We start from the raw sequence: 19,583 nt of genomic DNA, 5'->3' as shown, positions 1-19,583 counted from the left end.
GCATCCATTCACGGGCACAAATATTTTCTTACCATACTTGATGATTTTAGTAGATATACATGGGTTGTTTTATTAAAATCAAAAAGTGAAGTGAAGACTCATGTTCATAATTTCATTAATTTGGTTGAGAATCAATATGAAACCAAAGTTAAATGCATACGATCGGATAATGGACCGGAATTCTTTTTAAGAGATTTTTTCAATTCTAAAGGAATTATCCATCAAACTAGTTGTGTTTACACACCCTAACAAAATGGGAGAGTAGAACGCAAACATCAACATATCCTTAATGTTGCTAGGGCCCTCATGTTTCAATCTAAACTTCCTTCAAATTTTTGGTCCTATGCCATTAAGCATGCCATTTTTCTCATTAACCGGGTTCCTTCTCCCATCATTTCACATAAAACACCTTTTGAACTTCTAAATAAAATTCCTCCCGATTTTTCCATGCTAAAGGTTTTTGGTTGTTTGTGTTATGCTTCCACTCACAACCAACGTCATAAGTTTGAACCCCGTTCAAGAAAAGGTATTTTTATGGGATTTCAAAATGGCACAAAGGGATTTGTTATTTTGGACATTAATACAAGAGAAATACTTGTCTCCAGGAATGTTATTTTTCATGAGACTTCTTTTCCCTTCCACACATCTGCACCTACCTCTCCATTCATAACCCAACCATCCCTAACCATATCACCAAACCCAGATATACTAACCACACCACCAACTTCTCCAAACGACACCTCACCTTCCCAAAATCCTAATCCAGACGCGTCTGGGTCTCCATCTTCACCTGCCGCACCCACATCTCCTTTCCATGACTCTATTTCCTCATACCCTACTTCCACCGACTTTGATATTGTGCCTCACCACAGATCATCCTCTCCTGCCATTCCACCACCGCGCCGTTCCGAGCGTGATATCCATCCTCCTCCATACCTTTCCGAATATCAATACAAGCTTCCTTCCCTTAAGTCCGTCCAATCATCCACAAGATGTTCACATCCAATTCAAAGTTTTCTGTCCTACACTAACATATCTCCTTCCTACCATCATTTTCTAATGGCCCTATCTTCTGAACATGAACCTACTGGATTCCGTCAAGCTATTCAGAATCCATGTTGGCGTGAGGCCATGACATGTGAACTCAAAGCCCTTGAATTGAATCACACTTGGGATGTAGTTGAAACACCCTCTCATGTACGCCCGATAGGCTGCAAATGGGTTTTCAAAATTAAGCGTTTACCCAATGGCAGCATAGAGCGTTACAAGGCCCGATTGGTAGCAAAGGGGTATTCTCAAATTGAGGGTATTGACTACTTTGAGACATTTTCTCCTGTAGTCAAGATGACCACTGTTCGTGTTGTCCTTGCTCTGGCTTCCATAAATCAGTGGCACATCCAACAATTAGATGTCAGTAACACCTTCCTCCATGGTGACCTTCTGGAAGATGTCTACATGGAGCTGCCACAAGGTTTAACTGGTTACTCATCAAGTCACAGTTGCAAATTGCGCAAATCACTCTACGGGCTGAAGCAATCCAGCAGAAAGTGGTATGAAAAGTTATCCAATTTGTTGCTTTCCAATGGCTACAAACAAGCTCATTCTGACCATAGTCTATTCACTAAAAGACATGGTTCAGCTTTCACTGCTCTGCTCATCTATGTATATGACATTGTGCTAACGGGCAATTCTGCTGTTGAAATCACTCGCATTAAACACATTCTGCACAGCAATTTTCATGTCAAGGATTTAGGACAGTTGAAGTACTTCCTAGGCATTGAAGTAGCTCACTCTTCTAAAGGAATTTCCCTTTGTCAACGAAAATACTGCTTAGACTTACTCAGTGACTCCGGAATGCTTGGTTGCAAACCTTCTTCGACTCCAATGGATAGTACTCTTAGGCTTCATGATGATGCCTCTGGTTATTTAGATGACCCCTTGCCATATCGAAGACTTGTTGGCCGATTAGTATATCTGACTAATACTCGCCCTGACATTGCTTTTTCCACACAGCAACTCAGCCAATTCATGTCAAAACCCACCAATGCTCATCATGCCGCAGCCATGCGTGTTCTTCGTTACCTCAAAAGCTGTCCAGGTACAGGACTCTTCTTTCCTAGAGTTTGTCCAATTCAAGTCTCAGGCTTTAGTGATGCTGACTGGGCCACTTGTGTAGCTTCTCGACGTTCCATCACCGGTTACTGTTTCTTTATTGGTAATGCTCTCATCTCATGGAAAACAAAGAAGCAAACCACTGTATCACGATCTTCTTCCGAGGCAGAATACAGAGCCCTCGCTTCTGCTACCTGTGAATTGCAATGGATCATTTACTTGCTCAGAGATCTCCATATTTCCCTTTCTCAGATTTCCCTCCTTTACTGCGACAACACCAGCGCCCTCCACATTGCTGCCAATCCAGTGTTTCATGAAAGAACGAAACACCTGGACATTGATTGCCATATTGTGCGTGAGAAAACCCAAGCAGGCTTGATGAAATTGCTCCCTGTTCCTTCTGCCAAACAACTCGCGGATATCTTCACTAAGGCCTTGCCTCCTCATGCCTTCAAACTGAATCTCTCCAAGCTACAGCTACAAAACATTTTTGCACCTCCAGCTTGTGGGGGGCTAACAGCAGAACCGTATAACAGCACAGCACAAATTACATGACAGCACAACGAAGGATCTTTCTGTTATTTTTCCTCTTTTCCTTCTTATTTTAGTGACCATTTTACAGCAATAATGCGCTGTCATATATTGTACAGAATATGCTTTATTCCTTTAGGTCATTCCATCCTTTTGTACAGACTATATAAACTGTAATCATTGGTAATCAATACACACAGAAATTCATGTTTCTTAGCCGCCTCTCTATTTCTGTTATTTTATTAATTAATGATAAGTTTTTGCCAGATCTTCTAAATGACATTTTCGTGTTGAACTTTTGATTATCAAATCGTCAACATATACCCCCAAATTACTTCATATCTGACTAACAACTTTTTCACCAACTTTTTATAAGTGACGCTAGTATTCTTCAATCCAAAAGACATTACCTTTTGATTTTCTTTTTTCGCCATGAATGTCGTTTTTTTTTTTTCCCGATCATCTGGATGTAACGGGATCTGATTATATCCAAACCAAGTATCCAGAAATGTCAGATAGTGATATTATGAAGTTCTGATGAGCCATCAATCAACTTATTCATATCTGAAAGTTGATATGAATATCTCTAGGTCAGAATTTATCAAGATCGATTAAAGGAATCACCCTCAATATACGATAAGGATTCAAAATCTTGGTATATCATAGTTAAACAATTAGAGTTTTATAAAATGATGAGTAACTAAAATAAATGTACCATCGGCCATAGAAATTAACATCACAATTGAACATTTAAATTGAGGTGTATATTTAGGTATGTACATATGTTAGATGATTGAAATAGGTGATACTAAATTTATTGTCAAGAAATAATGCAAAATTGGTTTGTAAAAGAAAAATTTGCAATTCCATTTTTCCATATTTCAAAAATTCATATAAAGCTAAAATATTATTCTCCTTAATTTTAGGCAGTGGTCTGTTGATTCTTTAGGTAAATTGCAGAACACGTGCACGTCTTTTAGAGATCTGTTTCCGTCACCCATACGCAGTCGGGTGGAAATCGTTAAACATAAAACATATTTAATAATTACATAAGTAAAAACCGAATGTATTTTTAATTGCTTTAATTTAGAAATAATTTTTTGAAAAAGACAAATCCATTTAATAACGTTAATTAAAAAATCAAGAAAAATCAAGAAAAATCAGCTAATCTGTTGCCATTTGAATCTTGACTCTGGATATATAATATGTTTCTTGACTTTGATTTTGCAGCAGAGTGACAACAAGGGTGAATAATTTCATAAAACGCATTCCTGGACCCTACTCTCTATATAAACGTTGCATCACATGGCTCCTATTGTAGTAACTTAACTAATAACTGCACAATCTCTCCACTCAGTGCTGTAACCAGCCATGGAAATGTTTCATCTCTTGCCTTACGCTCTCTTTTTCCTTGTTTCTCTTCTCACTTTGAAACTCTTCTTCGGAAGCAGAAAATACAAAAACCTACCACCTGGTCCATCCCCTCTTCCCATAATCGGAAACCTAAACCTCCTCGAACTCCCACTCCACCGTTTCCTTCAACGCTTGACAGAGAAACATGGCAAGGTGTTTTCCCTTTGGATGGGTTCACGTCTTGCCGTGGTGGTTTCATCTCACGCGGCGTTCCAAGAATGCTTCACCAAAAACGACGTCGCCTTGGCGAACCGACCTCGCAATCTCTCGGGAAAGCACATCTTCTACAACTACACCACCGTGGGGTCGTGCTCCTACGGCGAGCACTGGCGCAACCTCCGCCGCATAACCTCGCTCGAGGTTCTCTCAACTCAACGTATTCACTCCTTCACCGGAATCCGAAAGGACGAAACGTATAGGATGATACGAACCCTAGCCAAGGACTCGTGCATGGACTACGCGCCCGTGGAGCTAAGTTCCTTGTTCCACGACATGTCGTATAACAACATGATGAGGATGTTGGCGGGGAAGAGGTACTATGGGAACGAGACTGAGATGAAGGATGTGAAAGAGGCGAAGGAGTTCAGAGAGACGGTGGAGGAGTTGTTGCATCTCATTGGGGTGTCTAACAAAGCAGAACACTTACCTTTCCTTAGGTGGTTCGATTTTCAAAACGTGGTCAAGAGGCTCAAGAATATTAGTAAGAGATTTGACACGTTGTTGGATGGATTTGTTCTCGAGCAACGAAGCAAGAAGCAGAGGGAAAATACCATGATCGATCATCTTCTCACTCTGCAAGAATCGCAGCCCGATTATTACACCGATCAAATCATCAAAGGCCTTGTTTTGGTAATGATTTTGATTATTATTTTAATCTAAAAAAATAACAAGTTTAACTAAAATGCATCATACAGTAATTTTAATGTTGTCACTGGTCAATTAAATAGAAAACACCGTAATTATGATTTTTAAAATAAAAGTTATCTATATTCTCATGCACAGTGATTCATAATTAATATAAAATTTTTTACGACATCAGTACATTAATTTAATTAACTTTTTATATTTAAATCCCCTATAATATATGTCCGAATTAATTTTTTTTAATAATACGAGGATTGATAAAAGTTTGGATGAAGGATCAATTTATACTGTTATAAAAGAATATTATTTTTATATCATTTTTCTATATTTAATTTACAAAATGTGTGATCATAAATTTTCTTTATCTTATATATTATATTTTAAAAATATTTTAACACGAAAATATTAATTCTTTATTAATATTAGTAAAAATTAAGGTTATATCGACGAATTTCAAGCCTTATACAATAAAATGATCCCAATCACAAGCTAAGCTCTACCAATAAGGTGAAATTATTATTTTTAATTTTTGATTTTATATGCTTTTCTTTTCTTGAATTGTAGGCTATGCTTATTGGTGGAACGGATTCGTCGGCCGTAACAATAGAGTGGGCAATATCCAATTTATTGAATCATCCCGAAGTATTAAAAAAAGCAAGAGATGAATTGGACACTCATATAGGACAAGATCGTTTGATAAGTGAGTCAGACCTTTCAAAATTGCCTTACCTTAAAAAGATCATCCTTGAGACACTTAGGTTGCATCCTCCTGCTCCAATATCAATACCACATGTGAACTCAGAAGACATCACTATTGGAGAATTCAACATTCCAAGAGACACCATGGTGTTGGTAAATATTTGGGCTATACAAAGAGACCCTCAACTGTGGAATAAAGCCTTGAGTTTTATACCAGAGAGATTTGATGTAGAAGGAGAGGAGAAAAAGTTGGTTGCATTTGGGATGGGAAGAAGGGCTTGCCCAGGAGAACCTTTAGCTATGCAAAATGTTGGCTTGACATTGGGAACATTAATTCAATGCTTTGAATGGAAGCGAGTTACTGAGGAAGAAATCGATATGACAGAGGCAAATTGGTTTAGCTTGTCAAGGGTAACTCCATTGAATGCCTTGTGCAAAGCTCGTCCACTCGTCAGCAAGATTAACCTGAAGTAATTAATGATATATTAAGTTGAGTTGTGTGTCAATCTATGATATGATTAAATGTAATGTTTAATTTTCAGTTTTTAATAAATGTGCTCGTATGTAAGTGCTCAAATTGAGGATAATTGTGATGTACAAAAGAGCCAACTACATGTTAGTGGATATGCCACATCATATATCTATATAACATGTAACCTGATTTTCTTGAATAAAATATTTTAAAAAACTATTAATTAATTATGACTCATAATAATTATAGGGTTAATATATTTGTTAGGATTTTGAATAGGGAGCAATACCGTAGACAAGCATTCATGTTGGTTTTAGCGAATAAACGTTTGAATAATGGTGTGTGATGATAGAGGTTACTTGCAATCACTCCAACACTCAAGTCACTAAGATTTTTAGTATAATAACAAAAATAGAGAAAAATATACCAAAGTTGTAATAAGTAGCCTTACTTATAGCTAGTGACCAAATGACAATGTAAGAGATAGAGAAAAATTGTTATCCTATGAGGTCAAGTTGTTCTATAGTATGTTGGTAGTCGTGGGAGTGCATTGTGTGGGAGTATCATGTCTGGATTTCCATGTTTATACTTAAATCATGACAAGGTCAAAATTCCATATGACTAGGCCAATCTATGTGGTTAGGTCGACCTTCAGTACACCATGTCAGTTACCCAAGGTTAGGCAGATGTCTGCTTCATGTGTAGGTCAGTTGGAATGGAGGACAACCTTTGTCCTTGAGGACTTCTCCAAACTAGAAGCCTCCCAAGTAAGTGTAAAGCATAAAGTTTTGTAGTGATTTGTGATTTTCATAATGGCCTTCCATAATAGTAGCCCCCAAGTCTTTGTAAAGCATAAGGCTTTGTGTCTCGACTTATGGTTAAGCCATGCTCTAAAAATAGTCATCTATAATAGTGTAAACCCCTAAAAGTTAAAGAACTTCTATGCCAATTTTTACTGGGACTTTTATCTAATTACGTTTGTGTTCATGTTGGCCTTTGTGGGTAATAACTTGTGAACATGTTTCATTGTTGTGTGCATTATTGTTGTCTGTTGTAATTAACGAATTTGTTGTTGAGGGATTTTTTTTGTCCTTTTCCCTCTCTAAGGATACTGTTCTTACCGATCGGTCGTAGGGGATGATCTGTTAGGTAAGATCGCACTACAACATTTGTTATCTATGGCAACAATAAAAAAACGTTGTTGAAAGCCAAAAAATCGTTCCTAAAAGTTTAGGGAACGGTTTGGCAACGGTTTTTCAAGCGTGGATTTTTCAACCGTTGCCTATTTCAATATGCAACGGTTTTTTGGCCTGTGCCCACGATGTCAAAAAAACCGTTACCTAAACTTTCAAGAACGGTTTACATGATCTTCAGTGGCAACGGTTTTTTTTAATTTAAGGCAACACTATTAATTTTTAAAGAACGGTTTTAGAAATGTAGTCTATTTTTATAGGCAACACTTTTATGACCGTTGCTAGTGACATCAGGGAACATTTTTTTAAGGTTGTCAATGAGATAATATAGGTAACAATTTAGACTAAATTTAAGCTACAATTTTGTAAATAGTGTCTAAATAAACGCCCAACGTTGTCTAAATGTAAAAATTTAGACTAAATTTAACATTTTTTTAATGTTTTCTAAAATATTGTCTAAATTTTACTTTATCCTGTGAAATCATATATATGTAATACGCACCTATAATTATAATACAAATAGTATATTAAACAACTCATATTAATAAGAAGAACTATACATTATTTTGGATTGATAATCCTCTTGTACATCCTATTCTTCAAGAAGACATTTCTCATGTGCTCAATAAAGAATTGATTTCACCCTCAAAAAATAATAAAACAAATTATAAGGCTAGTCATCCATCCATGTAAGTAACATCATTCAGTCTCTTCATCATCATAAGGCTGATCTTCATTATCAAGTCTTTCCTGCACATAAATATATTTTTTCACTTAGAAAACTTATAGAATTAATCCCCAATCAATCTCCAACAATTAACATGAGTTAAAGCTAGTTATACACAAGAAAACTTTTGTAACTGGTTTGGTATACGCAAATGAAATGAATTAAAATATAATTTAGAACTTGACAAAGGAATAAATTATACCTTATATATGCTCGGTAGATTTCCTCATGCAAAGAACGGTTGCGAGCATGTTGCATAACAGCAATAAAACTAGGAGCATCTAATGTAATTACCCAAGGCCCATTCTCAGCAGTAGCATTTTCATGCCCCTGCATTTTCCCATTACGTAATCAAAACTCAAAACATATCTGATCGTCATAACTTGAGAATAATAACAAAACATGACAGCATGATATACCTTGGACACTGCACTTTGTGCAGCCAACCCAAGAGCAGTAGCAGGTAATCCTTCAATTTCCTTCTTATCCGTGATTAGCTTTTCAAACTTGGATGAAATCATGACAGAAAATAAAGCACAATTACTTGAAATATTGTTATGAAGTCCAATCACTTTGCTTCTGGAATTTGAGCACAAGAGAAGCAATATTTAATCAAAAACTTGTTACTTGGCTTAATTTGGAGTTTGGATATTAAGCAAAAACCTCCACTGACATGTAATAATGCTAATAAAATTGGGATTTCAAAGTGCTGTTCAAAATCCATATAGTGCATATGGATCCTTCTCAACTTTCAAAATTTTCAATTTCAACAGAATTTTACTAGTTCATAATGCCTATTCTGTTACTTGAAAGTCACACATTTTCAAATTTTCAAAATATGTACAATTAAGATCTCATTTTCCACCCATGACAAAGAAAAGGATAGGCCCGGTTGCTTCCATAGAACAAAGATAAAGTCATATAACCAAACCTAGCACATAACCACTATAAATGATGGGAATCAAATAGCATGTGCTACTAATAGCTACCATTTGTGTTTGTTTTTAGATGCTAAAATAGCACACCTGTTCAATTTTGTTAAAATTTTCTCTTTTATCATCTTCAAGAGAAACTCCATTAAGAACCGCCTCCTTTATTTGGCCTGCAAAGGCACAAGTATTTTGTCATTTGGTAAATGAAAAATGACAAGCCGTAAATAGTACATATGTTTAAAGTCAAGCAAATGGTAAATGAAACAACAGTTTGAGATTTAGCATGGCAACAGGAGTATAGTTATAAAACTTCTTCAATGACATGTAAGACAAAGTCATACAGCTATACCTTATCACAATTCAAACAACAAAAAGTAGAACACACAACATCTCTCTCACACTTAGAAGCTTGGTATCAAATTGGCAACAGAGCAGATCCATAAATCAGAAAACTCTACACCAACTACACAGATTCAGCATCTTTCAGTTTTTCATCTTCTTAAATGAAAAGCATAGAAGCCGAGAAGCAGCATCAAGATACAACCAACCTAATTTCATTCAATCAACTTTTAGCAAAAAATAATAACTCAGCAGTATCAAAATAAAATCACATCACAGTAACAATATATAGCAATACGACATCTTAATAACTTACTTTCAACTATTCGTTTGCATGCCTCACTAAGTGTCTGATAATCAGGAGACTCTTGAATGGCTTTGAACGCATTATAAATAGGTTTGCTTTGACCCAATCTAAGCTGAAACTTAACTTTTTCTGGCTGCAAACAAAATCCTCATTAGCACACCAAAATTACTGCCCTCATAACCCAAAATTACTGCCCTCACAATCCAAAACAGAAACACACAACAGACACCTACCCCCCAACCAATAAAAAAAACAAAATCAAGCAAAAGGAGAAGAAAAATAAATAGCAGAATGCAACATGTCACACTTGAAGCAAAAATTAAAATCTAACTCCCATAAAATCTACATTATACCCCAATTGCACACACAAAAAAAAAACAATTTACTAAACAAAAGCATAACAATGCCCATCTAAAAATTAAAACAGCAGAATAACATCTTGCAATATGGCTCGTGTGAAGCAAAAAAACAAAAAAAAACTAACTAACATAAAATCTACATTATACCCCAATTGCACAAAAAACAATTATACTAATGCAAAAGCATAGCACTACCCATCTAAACACACGCACCAAGAAATAAAAATAAAAAAATAAAAAAATAAAAAAAATCCCAAATTCGTATCCATTCTTTTTTTTTTCCTAAAAACAATACCTGCACATCCTCAATAGTAGAACGTAGCTCCGAACTATCCTTAACAGCCTTTAGATGATTGACCACGCCCCAAACCACAGACAACCGGTCCACGATCTTCTCCAACGGTTCCACCAGCTTCGGCCACGACGGTTCCACGCTTTGTTCCAGTTCCTCCAAATCACGTTCCTACAAAAAAAAAAAAAAAACTCATCAACCAACCCGACCCTAAAACCTTGAATCAACCCCGACCCATTTCCCAAATCCGAAGGCACAGTCCAAAACGAGAGAAAAGTTGAGAACTTGTTACCAGCTTGGCGAGGAGGGCGCAATGGCGAGTCGCACGCAGCTCACACTGCAAAGTCTGGCCAGGGGGAGCGCCAGCTGAAGAGGAGAGAGGCGGCAGCGTGGAGTGGCGGAGGCAGCGGAAGAGGGCGAGGGAGGGGGCGGAGAGGCGATGATGAAGATAGAAGGGGTGTGGGGTTGGGAGATGAGGAAGGGTATGTGAAGAGGTGGGGAAGAGGGTGTGAAGGTATCTTTCTTAGTAGTGCAAGAATAGTTTTGTTAATATTGAGAAGAGAATAGTGCGCGCTTTGATCAATTGTTGTCTATATGTGCTTTTGGGAACGGTTTTATGATTGTTGTCAAATAAAATACCAACAGTTTACAAAATTGTTGCCTATATGTGTTTTTGGAAACGGTTTTATGATTGTTGTCAAACAAAATGCTAACAGTTTACAAAATTGTTGCCTATATGTGCTTTTGGAAACGGTTTTATGATTGTTGTCAAACAAAATGCCAACAGTTTACAAAATTGTTGCTTATTCCATATTTCGAGAACATTTTTTTAGGCGTTGCCTAAAAACTCGTTGCCTAATATAAAAAATGTTGTAGTGTCGGCGAGCCTCCTTCATTGGTACGTTTGATGCTCCAAGATGGGGGTGATACCTGCAAAAGAGACTCCGATGCTAAAGTTAGTGTTTGTGGGAGTATGAATCTCGTATAAGTAATGCACGTACCTTTGTGTGGATTAGGGTTTTTCTAGGCCTTGGGCCCAAGATCAGTTATGATCTATTTGGATGTCGAGCTGACATAGCTTAGCGCGTGTCCAAGGTCGTCCCGCGCTATGAAGCCGAACTCCTCAAGCTCGGCATAGCGATACAGATAGTACACTAGCCCCCCGAGCTCCGAAGACTGTAGGTCGAGGAGTTAAAATCGAGCTCCTCAAGGGACCGTGACCCTTCGCGTACGCGTGTCTGTCAAGATGCCATGTGTCATAATTGTTGCCTCGTTCCCATAACGTGTGGGCGGCGCGTTAATGGGAAGTGACGGTTATGCAATGATGACTTGTACTCGTCATAATGGGGCTCATTAAATGTGTCGTCAGTTGTGTCCCTTGGTTGACACGTGTTGTGGCTGTTTGAATTTTGGAGAAAACATTTTCTTTCTCTCGCGCCTCTTCCCCTTTTCACTTTACTCTTTTTCACTTTGTGGCTTCTTGCGCACGCTGCCTTCTTCGTTTTTGTTCACTTCCCATCTTTGTCTTCTCTGTTTCCGTCACCGTTTCCGGCAACTGGGTTGCCCTCCTTCTTTATTGCTCTTTCATTTGTTAAAGGGGTATCAGGTACTTCGATTTCCCTGTTCTCTCTTTATTCTCTGATCTTTCCCTCTTCGAGACTTTTTGTTTCTTGATGGCTGGTGACAGCGGTGCCGCTTCTTCTGCGCCTGCCAAGGGCAAGGGCAAGGTGCGCAGCAAGGCGGTGACTACCGGGACGGTCGCCGCCGAAAAGAAGAAGGGGGGGACTAGCCTAAGGGCCCCCTGCCGGTATTCCTGGCTATGAATGGGTCAGTAGTGAGGTGGGGGAAGTCCAGAGTGTCTTTAGGTCGTTCATGGAGATCAATGCGATGCGTAAATCGCATAGGATCTGTGACTCTTCTATTTCCAAGCTCATCCGGCTCGAGCCTTGTCGGCCCGATGAGCGTGTCTATATGGGGGGTTCTTCTGACCCTCCTTTCTTCTATATGTACTAGTTCTTTTTTAGGGATTTGGGCGTGTGCCTTCCCTTTTCTCAATTTGAATGTAATTTTTTGAATTTCATCAACTCGGCACCTTGCCAGTTGCACCCCAACAGTTGGGGCTTTTTGAGGGCGTTTCAGGTCCTGTGCTTAGCTCTAGGGATAGAGTTATCTCTTCCTGTTTTTCTGAATTTTTATCAGTTAAAGCTAGGCGTCCCTCCTTATGGTCTGGCGTCTTTGTGTGGTAGTAAGGCTGGGGGGGCTGTTTTCTCTTTACTCCCAGTCTTACAAAAATTTTAAACAAGAATTCTTCCGGGTGGCGCTTATGGATGTCAACCCGATGGAAGATGGGGTATTCTATTTCGGCAGGTTGCCGAAGTTCCCCTTCTACTGGCGGCCGGCCCCGGCCAGATTTCACGGGGTGGGGGAGTTGCAATTGTCGGCCTCGGATATCGCTGCCATTCCAAACCTTGAAGCACTCCCTCGTCCGTTGGATTGCAAGCTCGTCCTGTCGCTTGCTAACTCGGCGTACAAGGAGAGGAGTTTAGAAAGTGAGTATCTTGTCTTTTTTTAGATTGTTAGGGTTTGTAAAAGTTTATTTTTGCTTATGTGTCTGATCCTTGTGTTTGCAGGCATAATGGGTAGGAACAAGTGGCGTGAGTTGAAGCATCGCTACAACATCGCCGAAATTGAGGTCCCAGAGCCTCAAGAGGAGGAGGTGGCCCCCTGAAGACGCACAGGAAAAGAAAGAGGGGAGAGAAGGAGGTCGGGGGGACCTCTGCCCCTCGAGAGGCTGAGGAGGTGACCTCTAAGGTTGCTGATGCCGACGCGGTCGACCTTACGGGGAGTCCGCCGCCTGAAAGAGCTCCCCAAGTGGCCATCGAGGAGGTTTCTCAGGCTACCGAGGTGGCTGGCCCGGCTGCCGAGCAGGTCGTCTAGGCCGCCGAGGTTGGTGCCTTGCTTTGTGGCTTTCCTTTTATGCTGCGTTTTTCTTGGTTTTCTGACTTAGGACCATTTTCTGCAGGCGAGGAGTGTTGCCGAGGTCCCGGTGGCTCCTAGCTCGAAGGCACCAGGGGTGGGTGCCCCCGTTGCTGAGCAGGGGACGTCTGCTGCTACTGAGGCTCGCGGTAAGGGGCCGAGCTCCGAGGTCCCGAAACCTACTCTCGCAACCTCGATGCCGCCGTCTGGCTCATCGAAAGAGCGCCCCAGAAGCCAGTATCTCGCCCATCGCTTCGGGAAGGATCGTTCTCAGGTGCAGCTGGATCATGTGAGTGCTTCGGAGGACATAAATTCTTTGTGGAGTGCGGGGGTGACCTCGGAGAAGTTCTTCTTCAAGGAGTCGCTGAGTTCGGCCGGTCAAGCCATGATCGAGACAGCCGGGCCAGTGGAAGGCCTTGATTCTGCTGAGGTTTTCCTGCAGAGGACCATTGCCATCGTGGATCACTGGAAGCACAAGTGGTCCAAGCAGCAGGAGGACCTGGCGAAGTTGAAGGGCCGAGTCCAGCCTTTGAAGGAAGAGAACAAGGCCTTGACGGAGGAGAACCGGGCCTTGGCGGGCGCTCTCGGGGATGCTAAGCTGCAAAATATGGCCGAGCTTCAAGACACCAGGAGGGAGCTGGAGAGAGTTCAGAAGTCCTTAGAGATTGCTCTAAGGTCCAATGAGACTCACGCTGCCCAAGTGAGTGAGCTGTAGGAGCTCGCCAATTCTTCCCGGAGTCAGGTTCGTTCCCTAGAAGATGAGGTAACCTCCCTCAAGGCTGATCTGGTGGCGGTGGCCGAGAAGCGCCTTTGTTATGAGGTGCTTCTTGGTGGAAAAGAAGAGGAGGTCACCGCACTTAAGGTGGACCTCGCGAAGATGGTTGCGGAGAAGGCGGGGCTGGAGAAGAAGCTCGTGGAAATTGAGCGAGCTATCCTGTGCACATGAAGGGATTCCTCAAGGCAGCTCGCCAGGCGAGGTTGCTCGCGCCCGGGGTCGACCTCTCGGCAATGCATGTAGAGAAAGAGGTGCGCTTTGGGAAGCTGGTGAAGGAGGACGACCTTCAAGACAGCTCGAGCGACAATGCCTCCGCCTAGGCCATCTTTGTAATAGTTTAGTTTATTTTGCTTTGCTTATTTTTGTTTTGATTCATGCTTTGAACCTACGAACTTGCTCTGTATATATCATTTTCTTTGAGCTTTTCCACTTGCGCCTTTGATGAGTTTATTTGGACCTTTGGTTTTGCGTTCATGTTGCAGGCTTAGTTTTGGCCTGTTTGTGTTGTTCTAAAACACGTTCACAATTTGCTTTGTATTTTGCGCTTTAGTGCTCAGATTCAGTGTAGGGCAAGGTGATTCGTACCAAGGTTCGAATTTGACCTTGGTTGAAAGCGAGATATTTTTGCAGTGGGGTTCGAACTCGACCTCAAATTAGAGCAATCATGCCGAAGTTCGAACTCAACCTCATTTTAGAGTAAAATGAATCGTACGGAGGTTCGAACTCGACCTTGAATGGATCATATCAAGGTTCTATCAAGGTTCGAACTCGACCTCGGGTTAGAGTAATCATGCCGAAGTTCGGACTCGACCTTGAATGGCTCATACCAAGGTTCGAACTCGACCTCGGGTTAGAGTGGAATGACCCATGTGAAGGTTCGAACTCGACCTTGAATTGGAGTGAAGTGAATTGTATTGAGGTTCGAACTCGACCTCGGCGTAAAGTAAAATAAGTCGTGCTAAGGTTCGAACTCGACCTCGGTTTAGCATCAAGCATCTTATGGTAAAATGATGCAAAATTAAGAGAATATGAATGGAAAAGAATGAGTTATTTTATTGATTGTATATGTGTGCCTCGTTAAAAACCCTCTCAGCCAAAACCCATTTTTCTGTTTTTTGGGACAAAAAATTGAGGCGGGAAAAGAGTGCACAACTCATTCTTACAGGTTTAGCTGAAATAGAACTTAAGGTGCCTGGCGTTCCAAGTTCGCGGGATGACTTTGCCGCTGAGTTCTTCTAGCCTGTACGCCCCATTTTCTAAGTCTTCTACAGCTCGGAATGGGCCACCCCAGTTGGGTGCAAGCTTTCCTTCTAACGTGTCTTTTCGTTCATCGCCTAACAGCCGCCATACCAAGTCGCCAACTCGGAAAGAGCGAGGTCGTACTCGCGTATTATATCTTCTGGAAGCTCAGAGTTTACAAGCTTCTTCGTGAATCTGAGCTTCGTCTCTGATCTCGTCAATCAGGTCAAGATCGGTTGCTATCTCTTAGGCGTTCTGCTCATTGTTGAAGACCTGACACCGGTGAGATGTCTCTCTAATTTCCACTGGGATCATTGCGTCAGCTCCGTAAGTCAGCCTGTAAGGCGTTTCTTGCGTTGTTGACTGGGGGGTGCAATGGTATGCCTAGAGGATGCTGGGGAGTTCGTCAGCCTATTGTCTTTTAGCGTTCCCTAGCCTCTTCTTAAGCTCTCGGAGGATGACCTTGTTGGCGGCTTCGGCCTGGCCATTCGTTTGGGGGTGCTCCACCGAGGTTGGGAGGTGTTTGATATTGAGCTCCCGGAGGAAGTCCTCAAAGCTTTGTGTGATGAACTGCCTGCCGTTATCGATGACGAGGGAATGAGGGATGTCGAACCTGCATATGATGCTTTTCCAAGTGAATTTTTGGACGTTGTCGGTGGTGATCTTGGCGAGTGGGCATGCCTCGATCCACTTGGTGAAATAATCAATTGCCACCAAGAGAAATTTGAGCTGCCCTTTCGCGGGGGGAAACGGTCCCAGGATATCCATTCCCCACTGGGCGAAAGGCCACAGAGACATCATCTGGTGGAGAGCTTCGGGTGGCTGTCGATGTGTGTTGCCGAACTGTTGGCACTCTTTACACTTTTGCACGTAGGCTTGGCAATCCGACTTCAAGGTGGGCCAGTAGTATCCAGCTCGAAGTACCCTGGTCGCCATCGAGCGCGCTCTAAAATGCATGCCACATATACCTCGGTGGATTTCTTCGATGACATAAGCGGCTTGAGGTGTGGTCAAGCATTTGAGCAAATGGGTGGAGATGCCACGCTTGAACAGTTCGTCTCCGACAATTACGAACTTAGCCGATTTTACCCTCATCTTCCGAGCTTCATCTTTATCCTCGGGTAAAGTTCCTGACTTCAAGTAGTTCTAAATACCTGTCATCCACCCTTGTTCTTCGCTGTCGCTGGTGTTGACGACCTTGTTGTCCAGGCTGGGCGAATGCAAGGTTTCTTGGATAATGGTCCGATGTTGTCCGGGGCATTTGGTACTGGCGAGCTTTGATAGGAGGTCGGCTCTGGTATTTTGTTCTCGCGGTACATGCTAGATAGTGAACTCGTCGAAGGACGAGATCTGGTGTGATGCCATGTGGAAATACCGCTGTAGAAGAACGTCCTTGGCCTGGTATGTCCCGCTAAGCTATTCTACCATGAGTTTTGAGTCGCTGTTGCAACTCACTCTCTGAGCCCCGAGGTCATGAGCCAGCCTTAGCCCTGCGAGAAGCGCCTCATACTCCACCTGATTGTTGGTCACCTTGAAGCCAAACTTAAGGGATTGCTCCAAAGTGACTTGATTCGGTCCTTCCAAGATGATACATGCACCGCCACCCTTAGAGTTGGAGGACCCGTCAACATGTAAAGTCCATACCTGTGGTTCATCGGCTGAGGTTGGCGTGAGTTCGGCTATGAAGTCGGCCAGACATTGAGCTTTCAGGGCACCATGAATTTCGTAATGGATGCCGAACTCGGACAATTCTACCGACCAGGCTATCATCTGCCTGGCGAGCTCCGGCTTTCTCAGGATCTGCTTGATTGGGTAGTCGGTCTTAACGACCACTTGATGGCTTTGGAAGTAAGGTCAGAGACACCGGGCTGCCGTGACAAGCGCTAGTGCGAGCTTTTCAATCGTCTGATACTGTTTCTCCATGTCTTGGAGGACTCGACTGATAGAATAGACCAGCGTCTGTGTTTTTTGGTGCTCTTGCACTATAACCACGCTGATTGCGCTTTCTGCCACGACCAGATAGAGGAGGAGGTCGGCTTGGTGATCCGGCTTCTGAAGGATTGGCGGAGTCGCGAGGAAGGTTTTGAAGATTTTGAAAGCCTCCTCACATTGGTCCGTCCATTCGAAGTTCTTTGTGTAACACCCCAATTTTTTATAAAGAGTATTTTTGTATTAATGGCATTTTCGTATTTAGTAATGGTATTTTCGTAATTTTAATAGAGGAATGAGGGTATTTTTGTAAACTTATTATTAATGGCATTTTCGTAATTATTAATGGCATTCTCGTAATTTTGTTAAAGTTTTTGGGTATTTTTGGTTTCTGGAACGGGCCGTTCCAAATGTGGAACGGGCCGTTCCAAATGATAAAATTGTGTATTTTTGGGATGTCCAGAACGGGCCCAGAACGGGCCATTCTCCAAAGGAGAACGGGGCGTTCTCCTTGCAGAACGGGCCGTTCCAGAAGGAGAACGGGGCGTTCTCCTTGCAGAACGGGCCGTTCCAGAAGGAGAATGGGGCGTTCTGCTGGGTTTTGGAACGGGCCGTTCTGATTTCAGAACAGGCCGTTCCAGTTGAAAATTTTGCGTAGATTTGAAGGGTCCAGAACGGGCGTTCCACTTTTCAGAACGGCCGTTCCGGATAGGTCCGCGAAAATGCCTATAAAAAGGCCCCTCCTCCCTCTCAAATCCTCACACCTCTCATCTTCTCTCCCTTCTCTCTTTTCTTTCTCTCTCTACTTCCTGCTGTTGATGGAAGGAGCTTAGGGGTGGAGGTTCTACCCTAGTTCCGGTCCCGATTTAAGGAGAGAGAAGAGAAAGTTCTGCCCGAATTTTGACTACCGTTTAAGGAAAAAGAAGAGGAGGTTCTGCTCAAGTTACTATTCATCCAGGTACGGGGGAAAAGGGGATTATTTATATGTAGAGTACATGAGGGAATTGGGTAGAGGAAGAATTTCTTAGGATTATGATTTTATAATTATTTTATTTGAAGAATCATTAGTTCTATTGAAATTATGTGTTGAGGTCTATAGATATGCCAAATTGTAGGAATAATGATCTGGGAAGAAAGAAGAAATCATAAATGCTGTGAACTAGAATTTGGAATAATTATGAGTTTCACTGTTATATTAAATTGATTATCTTATTGATTATTATAATTTATGAATATTATTGTTATATTACTCGTTAAGAATGGATGATCTTGATGTGAATTGCTTGAGGGGTGTGTAAACCCTCATTTTGTTGGGCTTATCTGTTGTGTATGTGATGTGTATGTGATGTGGAATTATGTACGTGATGTGAATTTGAGTTATGAAATGAGAAGTGTGGAATGTGATTGAGATGTGAATGAGATGTGATTATGGTACTGATGACCAGGGGTGAGCACGACCCTAAGCTGATGGGTAGCGTGACCTTGGCACAGTATTATGTCAGGGGTGAGCACGGCCCTAGGCTACTAAAAAAGGTAGCGTGACCTTGGCACAGTGTTATGTCAGGGGTGAGCACGGCCCTAGGTTGGAAAAAGGGTAGCGTGACCTTGACATAGTGAAATTTGTGTGAATTATGAATGAATTGTAATGTTCAAGTGGATTGTGATGAATTGATGTAATTGTAAATTGAGATGTGAATATGATGAATGGTTGATAAATTATGATACACACACACACACACACACACATATATATATATATATATATATATATATATATATATATATATATATAGATAAATGCTTATGAATATTTTATTAAATAATGAGTTATTATGAGATTATATTGTGATGTGTTTGTATGTACTTTGCATATAGATATTTTCTTTTCTCACCGTATAAACTGTGGATATTTTAGGAGAAGAAGATCCAGCTACGAGTGGCATCTAGGATGCCAACAGTTAAAATTCTGGGAATGCTCTGATAGTGTGACATCGGGGCAGAGGATTTCTAGGATGAAATATTTATGTGTATTTGGCACTGTAATATTGTTTTGAAAACAATTTGTAAAACTCTTGTGTTTTATGTTTTATATCTCTATTAATGTGATTGTCGAATTTTTTTATGTGAACCCTTTTACCAACTTAGAAAATTTAACCTTCTTAAATGTATTATAATTTTTTTTAATATATGTGTTGGGGTAGTAAGGGTGTCACACTTTGGCTTCCGCAGCAAGGTGAAGATGGGCCCTGCCTTGTCTGCCAACTTGGGGATAAAACGGGAAAGGGAGACTAACCTTCTTGCCAAACGCTGGACATCTTTCACGATCTTGGGGCTTTGCATCTGAATGATGGCTTTGCACTTCTTCGGGTTGGCCTTGATCCCCCTACTAGTGATCATGAAACCAAGGAATTTACCTCCCTGGAC

The 19,583-nt window shown here is 41.3% G+C and overlaps 2 protein-coding genes and 1 long non-coding RNA gene across 3 annotated transcripts; 2 read left to right on the top strand and 1 right to left on the bottom strand.

Annotated features, from left to right (window-relative positions):
• Window positions 1–3,941: 3,941 nt before the first annotated feature.
• LOC109790994 (isoflavone 2'-hydroxylase) lies at window positions 3,942–6,318 on the top strand. The gene is made up of 2 exons (XM_020350243.3): window positions 3,942–4,905; window positions 5,485–6,318. Exons 1-2 carry the CDS (start codon window positions 4,015–4,017, stop codon window positions 6,091–6,093), a joined length of 1,500 nt encoding a protein of 499 aa, XP_020205832.1. The 5' UTR covers window positions 3,942–4,014; the 3' UTR covers window positions 6,094–6,318.
• A 1,507-nt stretch (window positions 6,319–7,825) lies between these two features.
• On the bottom strand, window positions 7,826–12,142 carry LOC145955628 (putative cytosolic oligopeptidase A). Its single transcript, XM_083070598.1, has 8 exons — window positions 12,031–12,142; window positions 10,533–10,762; window positions 10,244–10,411; window positions 9,599–9,722; window positions 9,037–9,113; window positions 8,431–8,517; window positions 8,214–8,341; window positions 7,826–8,034 (listed from the first exon to the last, which is right to left on the bottom strand). The coding sequence occupies exons 1-8, from the start codon at window positions 12,140–12,142 to the stop codon at window positions 7,962–7,964; spliced, it is 999 nt and encodes a 332-aa protein (XP_082926724.1). The 3' UTR covers window positions 7,826–7,961.
• Window positions 12,143–17,124: 4,982 nt separating this feature from the next.
• Window positions 17,125–19,281, top strand: LOC145950851 (uncharacterized). The gene is made up of 2 exons (XR_014428698.1): window positions 17,125–18,117; window positions 19,075–19,281. It is a non-coding gene; the product is annotated as an uncharacterized LOC145950851 (long non-coding RNA).
• The last annotated feature ends 302 nt before the right edge of the window (window positions 19,282–19,583 follow it).

The sequence above is a fragment of the Cajanus cajan genome, chromosome 1 (assembly GCF_000230855.2).
Source record: "Cajanus cajan strain Asha chromosome 1, NIPB_CcT2T_4, whole genome shotgun sequence".
Lineage (NCBI taxonomy): Eukaryota > Viridiplantae > Streptophyta > Magnoliopsida > Fabales > Fabaceae > Cajanus > Cajanus cajan.
Note: the sequence above shows the minus strand (reverse complement) of the source record. Positions and strands in the feature narration are given on the sequence as shown.

What these genes read in the sequence shown, in the direction of transcription:
- LOC109790994 (XM_020350243.3), top strand. Translation starts at nt 4,015, where the DNA reads ATGGAAATGTTTCATCTCTTGCCTTACGCTCTCTTTTTCCTTGTTTCT. An exon ending in TCATCAAAGGCCTTGTTTTG is followed by an intron (nt 4,906 to 5,484) that starts GTAATGATTTTG and finishes CTTGAATTGTAG; the next exon opens with GCTATGCTTATTGGTGGAAC.
- LOC145955628 (XM_083070598.1), bottom strand. Translation starts at nt 12,142, where the DNA reads ATGCGATTTACGCATCGCATTGATCTCCATGAACGACCTAAAGACACT. An exon ending in ATGCAAACGAATAGTTGAAA is followed by an intron (nt 9,114 to 9,598) that starts GTAAGTTATTAA and finishes GTGCCTTTGCAG; the next exon opens with GCCAAATAAAGGAGGCGGTT. An exon ending in ATTTTAACAAAATTGAACAG is followed by an intron (nt 8,518 to 9,036) that starts GTGTGCTATTTT and finishes ATTTCATCCAAG; the next exon opens with TTTGAAAAGCTAATCACGGA.